The following is a 20,521-nucleotide window of genomic DNA, read 5'->3' on the forward strand; positions in this document are numbered from 1 at the left end:
ACTGTATCTGTTGTTTATCGCATTTCATTTTAGCGAGCTTTTCAATCCGCTGGTCAACCTCGAGGTACTGCTGCTGGACAACAATAATTTGCTAACAATCAACATTTATGCCTTCCGTGACACAGCCAACTTGAAGTTTTTGGATTTGGAGAACAATCAAATCGATCTCGCCGAAGCACATGCCGCCATTCTAGAGCCCACGGCATACTCCAACTCTGAGTTCGATGCGAATTCGCCATTCCAATTTCTCTACAAGCTGCAACAGCTCAATTTGCGCAACAACTCCATCATGTACATCTTCAATGACTGGAAGACACAGCTGCTCGAACTGCAGAAACTCGACCTCAGCTACAATAACATCACCATATTCCATGACCAAGACCTGCAGTTCCTCAGCAAATATCCTGTCGAAGTGAATCTCACACATAATCTCATACACGAAATCAACTTCAATACAATCCAAATCATGGATGCGCCTTTCGCAAACCGCCTGGTACGCATAGACCTCAACGACAACCCGCTGCACTGCGATTGCCTTATGCTGCCCTTCTTGAAGTTTATCTTCAACGAGTTCAAAGACAAGTTCGAGAATAAAATTGAGTTGCTGACTTCGAATTTGCAGTGTGAAGGCCCGACTCCACTGCAGGGTAAACATATGCAAGAGCTGAGTTACATGGAGCTGCTGTGTCCATTGGATGACAGCGCCTCCAGCGAAAAGCGTTGTCCACGCGGCTGCGACTGTTGGGTGCGTCCGCATGACTATATGTTGCTGGTGAATTGCTCCAACGGCAATTTGACACGCTTGCCCGCACTCCCACACGAACCACTACTCAAAGGCATCGTGTTGTTTGTGGAGAACAACAATCTTATGCGACTGCCGCTTAACAGCACGACGGGGTACGCTGATGTGAAGCAACTACATGCCGCCCGCAATCAGTTGCGTGCCATCGAAGCCAACAACTTGCCAGCGGGTCTGCAATACTTGGATCTGCGCCACAACATGCTGCAGCGCCTCAATGATAGCGTACTGGATTACCTGAACGACAGCAGCACAATGGAAGCGCTTTTACTCTCGCACAATGCGTGGCGCTGCGACTGTGGAACGAGACCGCTGCTTGAGTTCACACAGAGTGCCACCGTACTGCAGAAGCTGAAGGTGCGTGACTTCAATCAGATGCGTTGTGCGGTGGATCCAATGAAGCCGCAGCAGGTGCAATGGTTCAAAGACATATCTGTCGCCGATATCTGTCCAACACAAATGGGTTTGATAATAGCTATGGGCATCAGCATTGCATTGCTGGGTCTGTTGATCGGCATCTGCGTAGCGCTCTTCTACAAATACAATCAGGAGATTAAAGTTTTCCTCTATGCGCACAACTGGTGTCTGTGGTTCGTTACGGAGGAAGAATTGGACAAGGATAAGAAGTACGATGCTTTCGTCTCCTACTCACACAAAGATGAAGCATTCATCGCCGACTATCTCGTGCCGCAATTGGAGCACGGTCCAATACCATTCAAGCTGTGCATACATGTACGTGATTTCATTGTTGGTGGCTGTATACCCGATCAGATTATACGCTCGGTAGATGAATCCAGACGCACCATTGTCGTGTTGTCACAAAACTTTATCGAATCCGTGTGGGCGCGTATGGAATTCCGTGCCGCTCATCAGTCGGCGCTCAATGAGAAACGCAATCGTTTGATTGTCATCATTTACAGTGACATTGAAAATATTGAAAATTTGGATAGCGAACTGCAAGCATACCTGAAGACGAACACCTATCTGAAATGGGGCGATCCATACTTCTGGGATAAACTGCGCTATGCCATGCCACATCCGAGCAGAAAGAACACAGGTGGCTTGGAGAAGACCGCCATGAAGAGTTCTGTTGACGATAAACTAGAACTCATCAAACCATCACCCGTAACACCCTCACCCACTACACCACCCGCCATGGCGGCGAAAAATCCACTCATCGCACATCTGAACGGTGGCACGCCACAAACAGCGATCATTATACCCAATGGCAAGATGACGAACGGCATGACGCCCAACTATCACATGAATGGCAAGACACAGAATGGACATATTAACGGCGCTTTCATTATCAACACAAATGCCAAGCAGAGTGATGTATAGAACAGGGAGAAGGCGGAAGTGTTTCAGTTCGATGACGATTTCTTGTTTCGATGAACCTGAAACTGAGCCGTGTATGCGTACTAAGTTAATTTAAAGTTTTAAGCCGCGTAAGAAATGGCAAGTGACAAGCAAAATCCCGACAGCGCGCAGCTTGCTGGTTGAAACAACTAAAAGTAGGCTAAGCATATGCCAACAAGACGGCGAAATACATATAAGGGGTATGCAGAAACGGGGACATTATTTTTTTTTAATTTTTGGAAACCGTCATTAACCCTTATGCTCACAATATACGCGTTTAGGTTTACTTTTTTTTTTTGCTGTTTTCGAAAATATGTAGTATACCTTTAGGCTTTTTTGAACATATGTAGCATACCTTTAGGCTTTTATTGTAATAAGCAATGCTTTATGTAAAATTTCGTAAATTTTGGGTGTGATGCTCATTTATAAATCACTTAAATGCAGTAAAAACTTAATTTTCGCGTAAATTATTTTTTATAAATTTTTGACTTGCATTTTTTAAATTATTTAAAATTAATTGAATTTTATATTTAAGTTGTTTTTGACTTGTAAAAAATGAGAACTCACAAACAAACATATTTTTATACTCTCACTAGCGTTAAGCATGTAAACAGTTAGCCGCTAAATATTAGCTAAGCAAGTAAAGTACGTGTATAAAAATTAGAAACTTGAAAAATTCCAAACTTAAAAAATATGCAGAATTTTAAGATTAAGCTGTATGGAAAAGCTCAATGCGTTAAACTCAAGTATGGTTCATTTTCAAGCATTTCATTTAGAAGAAAAATAGGAAATCTCGTTTTCACAATCTCGTTTTGACAATCATTTCGTTAGTTGTTTTTTTACGAATCTCAATTGTTAAATATAAATAATCTCAAGGCAAAGTTTTGACTAAGAAAATTTATTGTTTTCTACTTTTTCGCTTTAAGAGAATTTCTCGAATATTTTAACGGTATATATATACATACAAATGTATATAACACAATATATAGTTTATTATTTAGACTCACTTAACTAGCAGACGCATATATGCCGATGTATGTATGTGAGTGAGTAAATATGTAGTACATACACTGTAAGCACACACACAAACACAATTACACGGCCACAACAAAAGCAACAAAAATACACATTTTCACATTTCACAAATGCAATATGAAAATTCCAAAAACTAGCGTTAAGTAACAGTGCACACACACACATATGCATATAAATGTAATGAATTACAGTAATGTTTAAGTAAATAGCATAGATGTGAACATAATTTCCGCTATACAATAAGTATGTACTTAGTAGATTTTTCAAAATAAATATATGTATAGTATATAGGCGAAAAACAACAACAATTTGAACAAGTAAATACATATAACACATAAATATATATTTATAAGTATATATACATATATATATTTAGCTTTAGAGGAGTACATATACCCAAACAAATGCCTTCTACACAAATATGAGTAAAACAAAAATGAAATTTCAATAAAATTTAATTAAATAAGCAAATCATATAAATGTTTGAGCTGATAACTGTGCATGCCGTACATAAGTATGTATGTATGTATTGCAGGATCTAGACTACAAAAGCAAAATAAAATGAAATAAATGCTGAAGAAGAAGCAGCAAGAAATAAATTTGCGCCAACAACAGTTAAGAAGCAATTTAAGCAAATCTACAGTTACAAAACACACACACACGTGCATACAAAGACAAACAAATACACAGAAACACAATAATTCTATATTCATTTACTTGTTTACTTTTTTTATGCAATTTGAGAACAACAAAAATCTTTAAGCAAACAGGCATTATTTTAACAACAACAAAAAGCATAAATATTTTCCCACAACAACAACAAAATTATAGCAGCCACATGACACGTTTAAGTACAACTTTAAGTTCAGTTCAGTTCTCAAGCAAAGTTCGCAACAATATACATAACACAAATATATATAGTATATTACATACCAAATACATGCATATACATATGTATAACAAACTTTATGTCATAACAATTATAAACAATATACGATGTACATGCAGTGCATCTAACAAACTTTTGTGCGTGTGTTTTCTGTCTGTCGCTCAAATATTTGTATGCATTATATAAGTAAGTAAGATTTAAAGTCGAAACCTTTATACTCGTACACACCAATACACATGCATGCATATATATGTATGTATAGATGTGTAGGTAAATCAATGTCACACACACACACACAATTACGCACTCATAGGCAGAAGATATTATATAATATTTGGACTAAATTTACGCTATATTGCTAGATGTATGTATATTTAGGTATGAAGTAATGCGAATAAAATTTAAAATAAAACACATATTTTAAAAGAAAAAATAAACGAGACGTGTTGTAATTTCAATTAAAGTCCGAAAAGCAAGCAAGAGCTGATAAGAAAAAAATTATAGGCACTGCACTGCTTCCGATTTCAACTAGTAGGTGCTCGTAAATAGCAGACGTTAGCTGGAAATGTAATCCACTACACTGTCAACAGCGACTACAGTGATAATTTCCAGTGGCAACAAAACTGTACTCTTAACCGACTATACCAAGCGAGCGTAAATTGGCACGAAATTTGCAACTAAATCGGTAAAGAAGTGCAAGGCTATACCTTGCATTGAAAACAAGAAGAAACCAACCAAAAAAACCTTTAAAACTCAACTGCTGAAAAATTACTTCCAGCAGATCCGCAGTTGGTAGAGCTACCTGAAGTTTTGTCATGTTCTCCAGGCACCCATAAATTATGAGAGATTGTTTATAATTCTAAGACGGCCCCACCAACAGTGAATAATGTATTCCTCTTAAATACTATGGGACTTTGCATACTGCTTCTCCACAGAAATTGGAAAATTTCACAAAATTTATACGAAAACGCATTAAAATTATATTTTATCTCAATCAGAAATTAAAATATTTTTTCCGAAAAAATTTCTTCTGGTAAAACACTTAAGCTTTCACTGTCCCTTCTGCAAATACCTGCAGAAAAAAATAGCTAAAAGCTAGGGATATAACATCTAAGTTCGAAAAGTCCCATGCGGTTTAGGTAAACCAAATTGATAAAAAAAAATGTTCCCCTAATTGATACAACCTTTTTTTATGTTCAAGTAAAGTTTGATCTCCACATGTCAATTGGTGGATGTTTGCCAAAAAGCATTTAATCAAGGACGTAAAGTCTTCGTAAAGTCTTCGCAAACTCTCCTCTTCCCTGTCGTTCAGCTCTGTTTATGATGATCAAATCGAAATGTTAAAAAAACAGTAGTCAAAAACCGTCGTGTTGACATCAGAGATATAGAGGGAGATCTCAACATCTCTTATTGGTGGATGTTTGCCAAAAAGCATTCAATCAAGGACGTAACGTCTTCGCAAACTCTCCTCTTGCCTGTCGTTCAGCTCTGTTAATGATGATCAAATCGAAAAGTTAAAAAAAAAACAGTGCTCAAAAGGGGTCGTATTGGCATCTGCGATATAGCAGAGGCTCTCAACATCTCTTATGGACCCACTCAAGAATTTTGGTAAATGTTTCCGGTATGAAACGTGTCAATGCCAGACTCTTAGCAAAAGATCTTTTGCAAAAGCGACACCGAGTAAAGGTGAAACAGTCATTATTAGCAACGCTACCGAGAACACCACTTTCATAAAATCCATCATTACAGGTAATGATACGTGGGTTTATGACTATGACATGAAAACCTTCCAACAATCTAGCGAATAGAATTTTAACAGGTTGCTCCGACGCTATAATAACCTTCACAAATAAAAAAGTTACGCTTAAAAAGTTAACTTGATTCCGATTGTTCAGTTTGCAAGCTGCAGTGGTCCCATATATAGGACTAATCGAGTATATACAAACAGGAGGCGAACAGGCGAACATAGCTAAATCGACTCATGCCCATAGTTGTCTCTATCTCACGATAAGTCGCATGACGATCTTTCAATATCAATTAGCACATCAATAGTTTCAGGAACAACAACTAATTTTGGACGACCTTCTCGAAATTCTGGGAGTGACCTACGACCTCGATTGAATTCACTATACAATCGATAAACACTGGTCCTTGATGGAGCAATTGAGTTGAATTAAATTCATCGATGAACTGTTGGTGAGTAGTGAGACCCACGTCGAAAGTTGTCAAAAAAAACCGCGTGGAAATGTTTGTGATTTAATTCCATTATTTAGCTGAGAAGAATATTTTAAGTTACTGTAAACAACACGAATAGCCATCGTATGTCAAGACGTTCTGAGTATGTATAACATCAAAAAGGTCAAACTTTACGATCAAGTTGTCAGCTGCCAGATTGCCACACTAGCGTTGCGAAATACGGATATATAAAAGGCAACCTACGTATAGTCTCCGAGGTTTCCTTATGGGTGTTACAAACATCGTGGCAAATTTAATACACCCTCTTCAGGGTACACAATTGAGCCGAAACCGAAACAACTGAAAATTTGCTGAAGGCACCAGAACTCACGAATACTGCTGGAGAAAATTCCAAACAATAGATTCAGTGTGAAAAAATATTTATATATATTTTTCGAGAGTTAATTTTTAGAGCTGCCAATATGTTTGAATAGCAGGCATAATGTGTCCGATTTCGCTACTTTCCAACGCTCTGAACAATTTTATATCATTTTGAAAATTTGTTGATGATATTAAGCAAAGATCTCTCGAATTAAAAATTATTTTTAGAAATACGAATAAAAATTATTAATAAGAAGACTATGTTTAAGGGTTATATAAAGTTAGAATTTTCAAAAAATTAAATTTTTTCATTTTAGTTTCTAGGTGTACATATATTTAAGAATACACACAGAAAATTTCATATCGTGCCGGTGACTCTTTTCGAAGTTCCTCCCAAATTAAAATTTGTTTAGTTTTTTAATTTCAGGGGATCCAGTTCAGAGATATAGTGATCACCGCCAAACGGCTTTTTTGAGAGGTGCTCCCGAAGATTGCCATCTAAATAAATATTTTTACTAGTACTAAGTCTGGAGGATGGAGTCATGTGTAGAAGTTCACGCAAGTGAGGAAAGTTCTCTGATCGCCATTCACTTGGGAGTGGCCAGAAACGATTCTTTTACACATGGCTCAAGCAGCTCACTACTTCCGGTCTTTGACCAAGTATCCTCTGGGTAGCCTAAGAACATCCGTTCGAAGGCGAGCTAAAGTGAGAAGGCGAAACATTCCCTACAAGGGTTGTGCGCTGGGCTTGGGACCCGCCACGTAAAAAAACAATACCAATGAAAACGTTGAAACAGCCTCGGATACCCGCCGGGGGAAGCAGAGGAAGAGGAAGACCTCCACTCCCTTGGAAGGACCAAGTGGAGAAGGACCTGGCTTCGCTTGGAATATCCAATTGGCGCCACGCAGCGAAAAGAAGAAACGACTGGCGCGCTGTTGTTAACTCGGCTATAATCGCGTAAGCGGTGTCTACGCCAATTAAGAAGAAGAAGAAGAGTACTAAGTCTTAGAATATATTTAAAAGATACCATAATATGTGTTAAAATTTTTAGATCAATAAATTTAAAAGTTTTCTCAGAAAAAGAATATAGAAAATTTGTGTTTTCGGCCTTCTAACTGTATATAACGCCTTAATCTTTATTCACGATTGAACCTAACGAAATCGGGATCAGTATTCCCGAAAAGTGGTCTTTACTGTCTCTTTTTTGGATAACTAAGAAATAGTCTCAGATTATTGTCGACCTCTATAAGTCCAACGATTTGCTCAATACATCTTTATTCAAGAACAGCTTCGACTTCACTTACATAATTCAGCGACTTTTGTGGTTCAAATCACCCTTAAAAGTTACTTCGATTCTTCATTAGAAAACGCAATATTGAACTTATTTTAACCATCGAATGAACGGTATTTGTATGCACGATTGTTCTCGGAATTAAAATTATTTTCAAGACCCTCTTTTATGTATCTCTTTTGAGGAGAATTTATATCAGATGCCAAGACTGCTGGAATTGTTACATATCGTATCCTTAAATTTTATATTCCTGAATCTGGGGCTAATTATCAAAAGAGCTGCCCTCCTCCCTCTAAAAGTTACCGCACAAAAACATTTCACTAATAATTAGAGCGAGTTTCCGAATTATGGCATCCAAATTGATGTTTATTTGAAATCACTTGAAGTTTTCGCATAATTTAAGCGCAGACAACTCTAAATATTTCCAAATTCACAATTTATGTATAAACTTAGTTGAAAATTAAAGCGGCAACTTTTCGCAAGAAATTAATGAAACGTAAAAGTCCGCCAATGGCGATGACGTCGGCGTCGGGGACCTCGTGTCTAACTAACCATGAAACGTAAATGTTTTTCGCGAGCGCGCGCATAACGGTAAGTGCAAACGTCTATGGAACTATTGCAATTGCAATGCATAAGCACGACAATGCAAGAATACAACGACGCAACAACAACAACAAAACGTAAAATAACAAACAACACCGCCAAGAGCAGAGAAAGGTCAATGGCTGCAGCGCTAACCAAGAGGGAAAAGTCCTGCCGGACCAGACGCGCCATTGAGCAAACAACAAGAATTTTGCCAAAAATTATTGCTGCGAAGCTGCAACAAAAACACCAATAAAATCCACAACAATGGCGATGCAACACCAGCAACAGCAAGGCTGCGGCAACAATTGCCAAAAGCAAATGCCATAAAACAAGTGAGCAGCGCGCCAAGTGCATAGAGTGGCGTTCGGTGAGCGTGCGAGGCGCCGCGCCCTGCGCTGGAGATAGGCGCCCACGGCTGTACGGCGCGTTGACGGTGCGCGTTGCACGTAGGCAACGCATTAAAAAGTTTGCAGCTATTTAAAGCGTCATTTCATTGAATCGCTAATTTCGAGCGCCAATAGTGCGGAGTGGAGCGGCGGTCGAGACGAGGAAGTGGCCACGGCAAATAGTGGCAGTGAAGTTGCAATAGTCCAACAACAGTCACTGTTTGAATAGAAACGAAATTGCAAATTTTAAATGGCGGGTGGCAAGTGAACACGGGCGCAAGTGTTGGTGCACGAGGGTATACTTAGCCTATGCGTAGGCGTTGCGCTTGCTAGGGTCTTTACAAACGTGTTACGCGGACGGTAGCCAACTCGAACTTGGAAATTTTAGAGCATTGGCATTGAATGTAGCATTAAGTATTGTTCACTTCATATTACAGCAACGCGGTGGATGCAAATGGATAATACATACAAAGTCCAATCTTTACAAATTAATCGACGGTTAGCGCCTACATTGAAAAAAGTTGAGGATCTCATATCAGAATTATATAACTTCAGTGCAAAAACATGCTCTTTAAATCACTTACAACTTTAATTTTTATTTTTAGTAAACCAATGGAAAATCCTTAGGTCACATGGAGCTCTTTAGTCTACAATAAGTGTAGATAACTATACTGACAACAAAATTGAAATTTTATCCGGGAAGTATGTACATATTACGAATAACGTGGGGAATAATGCAGTTTCTGAAAAACCTAGATCACAAATCATACTTAGAATAATGTAGAAAAAGGTCCTGAAAAGTGTGTTAAGATGACGACCATTTTATGGGTTCTTGTGGATGTGAATAATCCAGATTGAAAACAAAATATAGTTTCTGATAGTAAATTTTCTATTGAATCCAGCTCAATGAGTGAATTCCATAATGTTATCATCGATAATGTGGATAACTCGTTTAAGATTGGTTCAGATCCCGAAAGGCAACAGAGTAATTCACTTGCGTTTGGTAAAACTTTGACTCTGTGATAGAACCCACGAAATCTTTCCTCGATTTACGTTAATCGGTAATATGTATACTTTTTCAGATAAATCAAATGTTTTCCAAAAAATCATAATCACAGAACTTGGCCTTAACAGAGACTGATTGACGGCGAGGGCTTCGTCTTACTTTCATTTTCAAATTCTTTGCTGGATGTATGGGAATCATACGAGTTAACACAAAAAGAACTCATGGAGCAAGTTTCCATCTACAAAGCTCGGCTGAGTCGCAACAAAATCGAACCATTTCTGAAGCTGTATGATTACAGTCGTGGTCGAATCAATTGACGTTCAGACATTTGTTTGCTGGGATTGGCAGGGAATAATTAACTATTAGTTGTTCCCAAACGCCTGAGCTCTTAATTCGGATCTATACTGTCCATAATTGGACCCTCTGAAGAAAACAGTGACTCGCCAGAAGCTCAGAGAGCTTGATTGAAAGGTCCTAATGCAGCCATTTTACAGTCCGGATCTCAACTCAACAGATTACTACTTGTTCCTCTCTATGACGAATGATTTTACTGGTGAAAAATTCGCCCGTCTCAAGAAGAGGTTGTGCAAAGCGGCTGACTATAATAGTTTTGTTCATCTATCGGTTGTTTGTAACACAAAATATAGATATAGAGTTATATATACATAAATAATCAGGATGATGATCCAAGTGACTACCTGTCCGTCTGTCCGGCTGTCCGGCAGTCTGTGCAAGCGATAACTTGATTAAAAATTGAGAAATCTTAGTGAAACTACTACACTTTGACAAAAAAGGAGGACGAGTTCGTAATAGTACATGAAAAGATGCGGCGGCCAATGGAAGGTTTCAAGACCGGAGAATACTCTTGTAGGACCCAAAGTGGTGATCTAGTGACTGAAGATCAGAGCATACTGAAGTTATGAAGGGAACACTTCTACAGCCTGCAGAAAGATAGTGAAAGTGTAACTCCGGGAGATGGCGTACCTCATTCTACAATTGATGTCTATGGAATACTTATTCAGAAACGGCGGCGAAGAACTGACAAGGTTATGCAAGATAAGGTCGTAAGAAAGCATGCACGATAATTGGAATCTAAATGTGCTCTGCCGAATTCCCAAAAAGGGAATCTACGCAATTTCCGTGGGATAAGTTTCCTTAATATCGCTTATAAGGTCTTATCTAGCGTACTGTGTGAAAGACTGAAGTCTACCGTCAACATACTGATTGGACCTTATCAGTGTGGCTTTCCACCTGGAAAATATACTATCGACCACATTTTCACCATGCGCCAAATCTTAGAAAAGACCTGTGAAAGGAAGATCGATACACACAATCTCTTCGTCAATTTTAAAGCCGCCTACGACAGTACGAAAAGAAACAGCCTCTATGCCGCTATGTCTGAACTTGGTATTTATACAAAGCTAATACGGATATGTAAGCTGACGTTGAACAACACTAAAAGCTCCGTCAGGAACGGGGAGGACCTTTCCGAGCTGTTCGATACAAAGCGAGGTTTCAGACAAGAAGAGTGTTGATATCACCTCAACAACCGCGGCGTTTGATCTGCTTTCACCAGATGGGATAAAATAATAAATGGATAAAATGTCATAACTAAACATTAAAATAAGATATAAACATGTTATTTGGCAAAACGGATTGCAGCAGCAAGGAGTTGACAATAAAATTTGAAAAAAATGGACATGGACTTCCTGACAAAACTTGGCACAAATAGTGCTTTTGAGGAAAGCCAACTGGAGTCTAAAAACTCAGCAAATCGGAACACAACGGTTCAAGTCCCCACTTACCCATTTTATAAACCCCAGTGCGCTTGGCTGACGTTTTGCTAAAAATATCGGTCCATCTGTGGAATATGTTTGTGAAATTCGAAGAAAATGTAATGATATATCCTTGTGTTAAAAATTGGCTGAATCGGGTCAATACTTCATGGCGCTTTATATCCACTATAAAGATTTTCGAACTTCTAGTTGACTTTACATCTATCGTTTTTACTAGTTTCCACAAACTGAAAAAGACTTCGGTTGCAAAACCTCTAAACATTCTTAAATGGTCAATTATATTTTAGCTCAAAACTTCTTCACATCAGAGTGTTTTCAAACTTTAATATTCAATATGTCGCTCACCGCCAGCAGGTACCTTAATGCAACGACTTTCTGCATTTCTGAGGAAAAGCTCCACCACTCCAGCTGCGGCGGCCACGCATGCCAACAGCTCATAAATGGCTATCGAGTTGAGAAATGTGAACGTTTATCGCACATAAATGCAATTGTTTTGCGGCGTATTTGTGCATTGCGGCAGTTTGTATGTCATAGCCGTTATACATCCTGCGGAAATTGCCGGTTTTTGCTGTCGACATTTGTAACGCTGCCAAAACCCATTTCGCGCACAAAGGAAAACATTTTCGAGCAGCAGCGGCAAGCAAGCAAGTCACAGTTACTTTTTACGAAGCAGCGAGCACGAAAGGACGATGGCACTTGTGTCATGCTTGTAGTATGGAGACTTGCGGCATCTAATACCGTTACAAGCACTCGAAGCGGCAAGCACTTGCGAGTGAGTTTCAAGCGAAAATGCGCGCTCACTTGCCAATCACTTATACTCGTGCGCTCCTTTGAACTGTTGCATTTCAAAAATGAGCGGCTATAGAATAGTCTTACATACCTCCACGTACATATATCACTTTAAGGGATATACATTTCTATATTTTAGTCACTTGACGCTCGGTGCACGCGAATTGTTTGCAATTAACTTTAACTGCAAGTTATGAATTTCGCTCGAGTTCTTACGCTCCTCTACGTTCGCTTGTCTTCATTTTGCTTTGGCGCATTTCGTCAAGCGAAAGACCTCACCTCACCTGCAGCACAGCAGGAAGTATATTTCCAACTCCATTTAACTGCAGTGCCATCACTATTAAAAATTAAAAAAAAAAAAAAAAACGATAACAAAAAAGAAAGACAACCACAAATATACAAATTGAGTTGAGTTTTATGCTCTTAAGTAAGTGGGAAAAAGAGGAGACCAAAGGGCTACAGTTAAAGGCCACTATTATCGTTGCCAATCACGGAAGCGGAAGTTGAGTTATTTTAAGCAACTTTTTTGCTAATTTTTTGTTGCACATTCCCATTTTTTCTGATTTTGCGCTCTCTTTTAGCGCCTGACTATCAGCCAACAAATTGTGGCGCTCTTGGTGTAAGCTGTTTGTGGTTGCCGTATTGCGGCAGGCCAAAGTAAATGTATATTCCTTTCTAATTTCTGTAGCGTTTCTATGAATTTAACTTATTTATGGCCAAGGGAAAATGGTTTTATGGTCTGCCGGTTGAGCGCTTGAAATTGTGACTATTTTAGTATGGACTGTGGTTGCATGTGAATGCCGCTTAGACTGAAGTTGACTGCGAGTACGAGTTAGATGATCCGGCAAGCGATGTCGATTTTCACTAAGATAATGTTTTAGAGCAGCAGCCTGGTTTTCACTACAGCTTTTGTTGGTATGTCTGAAGTGTTCACTATTCAACCAGCCTTAGACTAAAGTAACTAATTATACTAGAGAGCTAAAGTTTTTGTCTCTTGACTCTACAAAAGTATACCGATAGGGACAGTAAACGGCGCCATATTTTTCCCGCTCTTTTGATTTGACATTTTATCATGGAAAGATATACGATATACGACCAACAACGAGTCGAAATTATTAAAATTTACCACCGAAATTCGAAGTCAGTGGCCTCAAATTTATGTTCGTCATAATCGTCCTGTCAGATCAACAATTGAGAGACAGACACAGTACAAAATGTTCCCGTGCAAGTGAGACAAAGAAGTGCCCGTAGCGTCGAGAATATTGCTGCCGCTAGCGCATCAATCGAAGAAGACCCAAATCAGTCTCTCACATGTCGTTCTGAAGCGCATTGTGGCGAACTCTGCGAAAAGATCTTGGCTTACATCCTTACAAGATCAAATTGACGCAAGAACTAAAACCGCTTGACCACCAGAATCGTCGTATGTTCGTGAATTGGGCTGAGCAGCAACTTGAAAATGATCCGGATTTTCATCAAAAACTCATCTTCAGCAATGAGGCTCATTTCAGGCTGAATGGCTTCGTCAGTAAGCAAAATATGCGTTATTGTCAGGCAGCAGTTCACACGTACTCCATGGGTCACCATTGCATCCCAAAACAATTACGGTTTGGGGCAGTTTATGAACCGGCGGCGTCATTGGACTGATGATCAAGATCGGCACGTTGCTGTGAATGGGAATCGCTACCGCTCAATGATAACCCAATATTTTTGGCACGAATCTAATTATTTGGACTTGGATAATATGTGGTTCAAACAGGATGGCGTCACAAGCCATACAGTGAATGTCACAGTCGATTTATTGAAAACTAAGTTTGGTGTATGTACGTGTTATCTCACGAAATGGCCCAGTCAATTGACCGCCTCGGTCGAGCGATTTGACGCCGTTAGACTATTTTCTGTGGAGCTACGTCAGGTCTATGTTCTATACCACAAGCCAAGTTTAGACAGATTAGAGATATATTTGAAGTAAATTTTTAGATTTTCGGTGGACACGTATTATGACAAATTTAAAATTAAACACTGTCTTTCCAACCACAATTGAGACTTTCTCAGCATCTTCAACCGGATTCTAAAATCCAAAGGTCCGGCCAGCTGGAATCGGAAATATCTTTAAATATGTTTAATGAAATAAACACTATTACCGAGGCAGCAAATTAAAATAGTTTAATACACAAGACCGTCCTGTCCTATTGCCTTGCTAGTTTCAGAACAAAGAGGTTTCAGAAGCATGCGCTCTCTCTCTCTCACACATGTGTTGCGTGCGCGATGCTAATCGAGATAGAATCCTGGTACTAATTTGCCATCGAAATAATCAACTCTCTGTTTTTGCCCACACATAACATAAACTAATGCATGTATGCCTGTTTCGTGCTACTATTACACATACACATCTATATATATATAGTATATTCATATTTGTTAACACCATCAAGCCAGCTAACAAACACAGAAATGCACTCGCACTCGACCTAATTAAACAGCCTCTGGGAAGGACACTTTTCGGAGTGCAACGCCTAACCACAATTAGGCTTAAATATGTACATATGTGTATATATGTATGTATATATTTGTATATGAGGTGGCTGTGAACTAATAGTTGCACCAATAACACTGTTAATAGTACTCTGCGACATGCTTTGCATTAATGAGGGTTGTATGAGAGGGTTGTTGCAAGCTGAGTTGGTTCATGATGCTGAAAAGCATTAACTGAAACGCGGTTATAGAAATATTCGAACTCTGGAAATGCTGTTGAGAGCAGTATAGTTCAAGCAACTTAGAAGTTATTTGCAACTTCCAGAAAAATATTGACAGACGGCACCGGATTAACTGCGCACTTAATCAGATCCAAATTTGTAGGTGACAGACGGCAGCTATGCGAGTTTGAAACTCTCATAAACAGCTCATTGTCCTTTTTATAATATTTTCAATGAAAATTGATAGAAAATAAACATTGACCAATTTTTACCAAACCATTTTTTATTACAAAAGCATATCAACAAATTATTTTTAAAACTGCATCATCACATAGAAGTTTTATTGATATTATATTGAGAATTTGATAAACAGATTTGCAATTCACAGCTAAGAAAATGGACTTTTTAACAATGTTGCCAACGAAAATCTCACAAGCTCCCTAAAATTTTGAGAGTTATTTTTGATATCAGCAACGGAGGTGTCAATTAATCCCGAAAAATGCAATTAATCTGGTTTAACGCTGCCGTCTGTCAATCATTCTGTCATGTACATTTAATCACACCCTAATACAAATACATGAACACATTGTGCATTAGTTGAAGTAAACACACACAGACCGCTATCAATATCGATGGCTCAAGGCAGCTTCCCCCAAAGCGCAAACAAATGAACAACGTATTCATTAAGCAGTCAGTAAACAGTCGCGTTCACCGCAGCCTCACACTCGGCCACACACCTTCACATAGTAAATCGAACACACTTGACAACATATACACACACACAAAACAAAGCATTGGGTTTATTTGCACACCCACACATACTACTTGGTCGAATATAATGCATATGTGTGAACGCTTTAGTGGCTGCCACATATTTACTATCTATATAAGTATATATACTTATAAACATATATTTATCTGTATGTATGTGTATTTTAATACCGCTATTTGCATTTGTGCACTTTGTGGCTTCGGGCCCACAAACGCAAACAAACATTTCTAACTACCGACATATCTCGGACTATATTTGGTCCACTGCAATCTAACCAAATGTGACAACGAGGTCTGGCAGCAGCTGCTAGCAACTATTTAATGCGCATATGTCGACGTAACTGTGTGTGTGCGCTTTCAGTGTTAATTTTAGTGCTGACCTAATAATTGGATGGAAATCTCGATATGCGTCAGCGCAGTGTCAGCGTTGACGGCGCATCATTGAATCTCACTACTGTTAATCAACATAATTTAGCTATTATAAGCCAAAGCAGATTTGAGTTAGTAAATTTGAAATTAAATTTCAAAATTTAGTGAAATAAGAAAAAAGAAATCTCCTTGCAATTATTAGCAGTCTTTAAACTGTGTTCATACAACAACTTGAAGCTTTTGTTCGCCATATACAGCGACAAGCAAATCTAACCCATAACAACCAGTTAAACATATTTCTTAAAGAATCTTTTATGTTGCTAAAGTAAACTTACAACTTTAAAATTTGATTGCTGTTGTTTTTGTAGCGACAGAAAAAATCCCTGAAATAATTTGAAGGAATGCTGCCGAGTTGACACTTCTTGATCGAATAAAAATTGGAGGCCATACCGATTACGTAGACACGACTCTCGAAGGAACAGTTAATAAATTTACATATTGAGGCGATTAGCTGTAAAAATTGAAACGGCATTAAAAATACCGTGGAATTAGAGAATTTTTTCCAAACAAACAGGACTTAAAAAGCTTACTCAAGCTTTCTTGAAGAGTATTTTGGTAGAAGAATGGCAATACTCGATCTCGAAGCAGCTCTGACAAGCTGTCATTTCTTCCTAACCCACGTTCCATATAATGTAAGAGAGAACTTTTCGAGTTTATACAGCGTCTACCAATAGGGATGACGTGATTTTGATAGCACGTGGCGGCCATATTTGTTTACAGATTTGTGTAAAATTTTGTAAGAGTGTTCCGTAATGATTGCTATTTCATCAGGTCACATTTCACTTTGGTAGAACGCTTGGAAATTGCCCAAGATTAGGACGCAAAATTTACATTTTGCGGTGGCTACTGTAAAATCGAAAAACATATTCTCAGCTGAGGCACATTTTTGGCTTAATGACTTTATCAGCAAACAAAATTGTCGTTATTGAGGTGAGCCAAATCCAAATCCTCGTTTAGCCCAGGCAAGGCAGTTGCATTGCCAAAAATTTACCGTTAGGTGTATGTAGCATGACGGCATCGGCGGGCCTTTTTTATTTCAGGATGAGGGAGGAACTTCCCTTATCATCAATAGCGAGAGTTATAACACAATGTTGACAGACTTTGTTTTCTCCGGAATTTAATGAAATCAACGCGGACGATCGCTATTTCCAACAAGACCCAATGAATTGACCGCCAAGATCATGCGATCTATATTATTTTCTCTGGGGTATATAACATTAAATGTTTACGCCAATCAACCAGCAACACTTGAGAAGCGCGGGGACAACATTTAGCGCACTATAGTCGAAGTTCTGCAACAGACTATCGAAAAATGACATAACGGGCAATTGTTAAAATCAAAATAATAAATAGAAACAATTTTAAGAAAATTTGATTGTTAAAATGGTTTTTCCGGTTTCATTTCATTTCAATTTTATTTTCATATTCGTAACCCACGTCTCGTTACCAGTAATGATACATATGATGAATGATGGGTCGTCAGCTCCTTTGTCAAGCATCTCTTTGGGGACTTCTACACGCCGTTGTTTTTGCAAAATATAATATAATAGTGCGAGCAGTAAAAGAAGTTGTTAAGATCCTCTGCTATCTCTCAACACAACGATCTTCAAGCACTACCTCTATCATTTTAGGCATTATCGTCATTACCATGACGAAAGTTTTCGTTGGTTTCACGACCTTCACTGAATGCTCAAAAACTTGTGTTTGCAATAAAGTTGTCTCCTAAAACAAGCCAGCAACATTTCCAACGATTCCATAGCCATGATTCCATCGGAAAAAAATGTTAAGCAAACTCGTTGTTAAATATTTTTCCATGTTAAAAATAAAAACTGGGTCTGCAGTACATCCATCTAGCTTGCGCACGCAGTTTTAAGGACCAGTCCGGGTTAATTTTGATCAAATGCCAATAAGTTGACTTCAGGAGTTTCAAAGCTTCCGTTAAAAACCTTCAACTTATAGGTGATACTCTGAGAAAGATTTAAATGTGACTGGCATCCTTCGAATCATAAATACAATAAAATGTAATGTAAGTGTAAGTCTTCTGGGAATAGTTGAAGAGAGATCTTAAAACATGTTTGTAGGGGCTTTCAGTTCAATATACTGCAAACTTTGCGTACATTACTGGCTTTTATTTAAAAAAAGTTAATCATTATATTACAATTGTCCAAGAGAGTCAAAGAAACCATGAAATATATGTAAACATATACAAAAACAAGTAAGGAAAGGCTAAGTTCGGGTGTCACCGAACATTTTATACTCTCGCATGATAAAGTGATAATCGAGATTTCGTTATCCGTCATTTACATATTATTCAAATACCGTATTTGTGTAAAGTTTTATTCCGCTATCATCATTGGTTCCTAATGTATATATTATACAGAGAAGGCATTAGATGGAATTCAAAATATCGTTATATTGGAAGAAGGCGTGGTTGTGAACCGATTTCACCCATATTTCGTACATGTCATCAGGGTGTTACGAGAATATTATATACCGAATTTCATTGAAATCGGTTGAGTAGTTCCTGAGATATGGTTTTTGGTCCATAAGTGGGCGACGCCACGCCCATTTTCAATTTTTAAAAAAAGCCTGGGTGCAGCTTCTTTCTGCCATTTCTTCCGTAAATTTAGTGTTTCTGACGTTTTTTGTTAGTCGGTTAACGCACTTTTAGTGATTTTCAACTTAACCTTTGTATGGGAGGTGGGCGTGGTTATTATCCGATTTCTTCCATTTTTGAACTGTATATGGAAATGCCTGAAGGAAACGACTCTATAGAGTTTGGTTGACATAGCTATAGTAGTTTCCGAGATATGTACAAAAAACTTAGTAGGGGGCGGGGCCACGCCCACTTTTCCAAAAAAATTACGTCCAAATATGCCCCTCCCTAATGCGATCCTTTGTGCCAAAATTAGGTTTTCGGTTTTCGCCATTTTGTGTACCAAGTTTCATCATGTCATCTCAATTTTTACTCAAGTTACAGCTCTCCGGATTTCAACTCTACTCGTCACCCTGATCACTTTGGTATATATAACCCTGACCTGATATCTGACTCTTTTAGTTTTAGGACTTACAAACAACCGTTATGTGAACAAAATTATAATACTCTCCTTAGCAACTTTGTTGCGAGAGTATAATTATTGGTCTAAGGGTATGTTAGCTACACGCAACACTCTAAACATTTATACGAATGGCTCGAAAATGGACGATGGAGTTGGTATACATATATGCATTATAAATATATATCAATTCTCCCTAAAACTATGCTTGAAGTAAAATTATTCCAAATCACTTTCACAAATATCGCCAGCAAATCAATTTCAAACAACTACATTAGCACCGCTACAGTTACATACAACAACAAATAGAGAAGATAATCCGAATGGTAGAGATTTTTGCTATTAACCTAAATTCTTGCAGAGAAAAGCAGACCAAACGTATAGTAGATATATCGCACGGCCAAAAGTGAAATAGGAAACCAGCACTAATTTAAAAGCATTTATGTGTATGTGTGAGTGTGTGCGTTGTGATATGCCGGCACTTAATCCCTAGTGAACCCTTTAGGCAAGCAGCCATTTACTTTATCACCTTCGCCCAAATGAGCCCGATCATTAATTTAATGCAGCCAAAATGAACTCGTCCATGTAAGTGCCAATGTATGTGTGTGCGAAAACACATCCATGTGTGTTTGTATGTATACAAGTTATAGTTATATACAAATAAACTTACACGGCTGCTTATATGTACACTTAATGTATTTTGTTTGTGGCATTTAAGAGTGGCAACAATTTGTTTGGAGGTTTAGTTTCTATTTATTGCAACAACTACAATAAATGGGAAACGAACAGCCGAAGTGGCAAAGATGGGAAATGGCGTGCAAGTACATATATACACATATATACGAGTAAATATATACACGAGTACAGAATTCAGCGTCGAAAATCGATGTGTAAGCGTTAAACGTAGAATAGCGTAATGGCAAGAGACCAAAATAGTTATCAGTAACAACAACAACAACCACTTTGGTTAATAATAACGATTTGCACAGCCATTACCACAACAAACGATGGCGAAAAATCGCCAGACAATCGGCTTGTCCACATACAGTATAACATATACTTATAACATACATATGAGTG

General features: G+C 38.3%; 2 protein-coding genes across 3 annotated transcripts in view; one reads left to right on the top strand and one right to left on the bottom strand.

Moving 5' to 3' along the window:
- The window catches only part of LOC126759898 (protein toll), a 34,693-nt gene extending 30,174 nt beyond the window's left edge, over positions 1–4,519 (top strand). The window contains exon 3 of the mRNA XM_050475085.1: positions 34–4,519. Coding sequence (XP_050331042.1) covers positions 34–2,140 — 2,107 coding nt within the window. The 3' untranslated portion in view covers positions 2,141–4,519. The remainder of the gene's footprint in view (positions 1–33) is intronic.
- The window catches only part of LOC126759906 (cation-independent mannose-6-phosphate receptor), a 152,037-nt gene that overhangs the window by 47,208 nt on the left and 84,308 nt on the right, over positions 1–20,521 (bottom strand). The window lies entirely within an intron of this gene.

This window comes from Bactrocera neohumeralis, chromosome 2 (assembly GCF_024586455.1).
Source record: "Bactrocera neohumeralis isolate Rockhampton chromosome 2, APGP_CSIRO_Bneo_wtdbg2-racon-allhic-juicebox.fasta_v2, whole genome shotgun sequence".
Lineage (NCBI taxonomy): Eukaryota > Metazoa > Arthropoda > Insecta > Diptera > Tephritidae > Bactrocera > Bactrocera neohumeralis.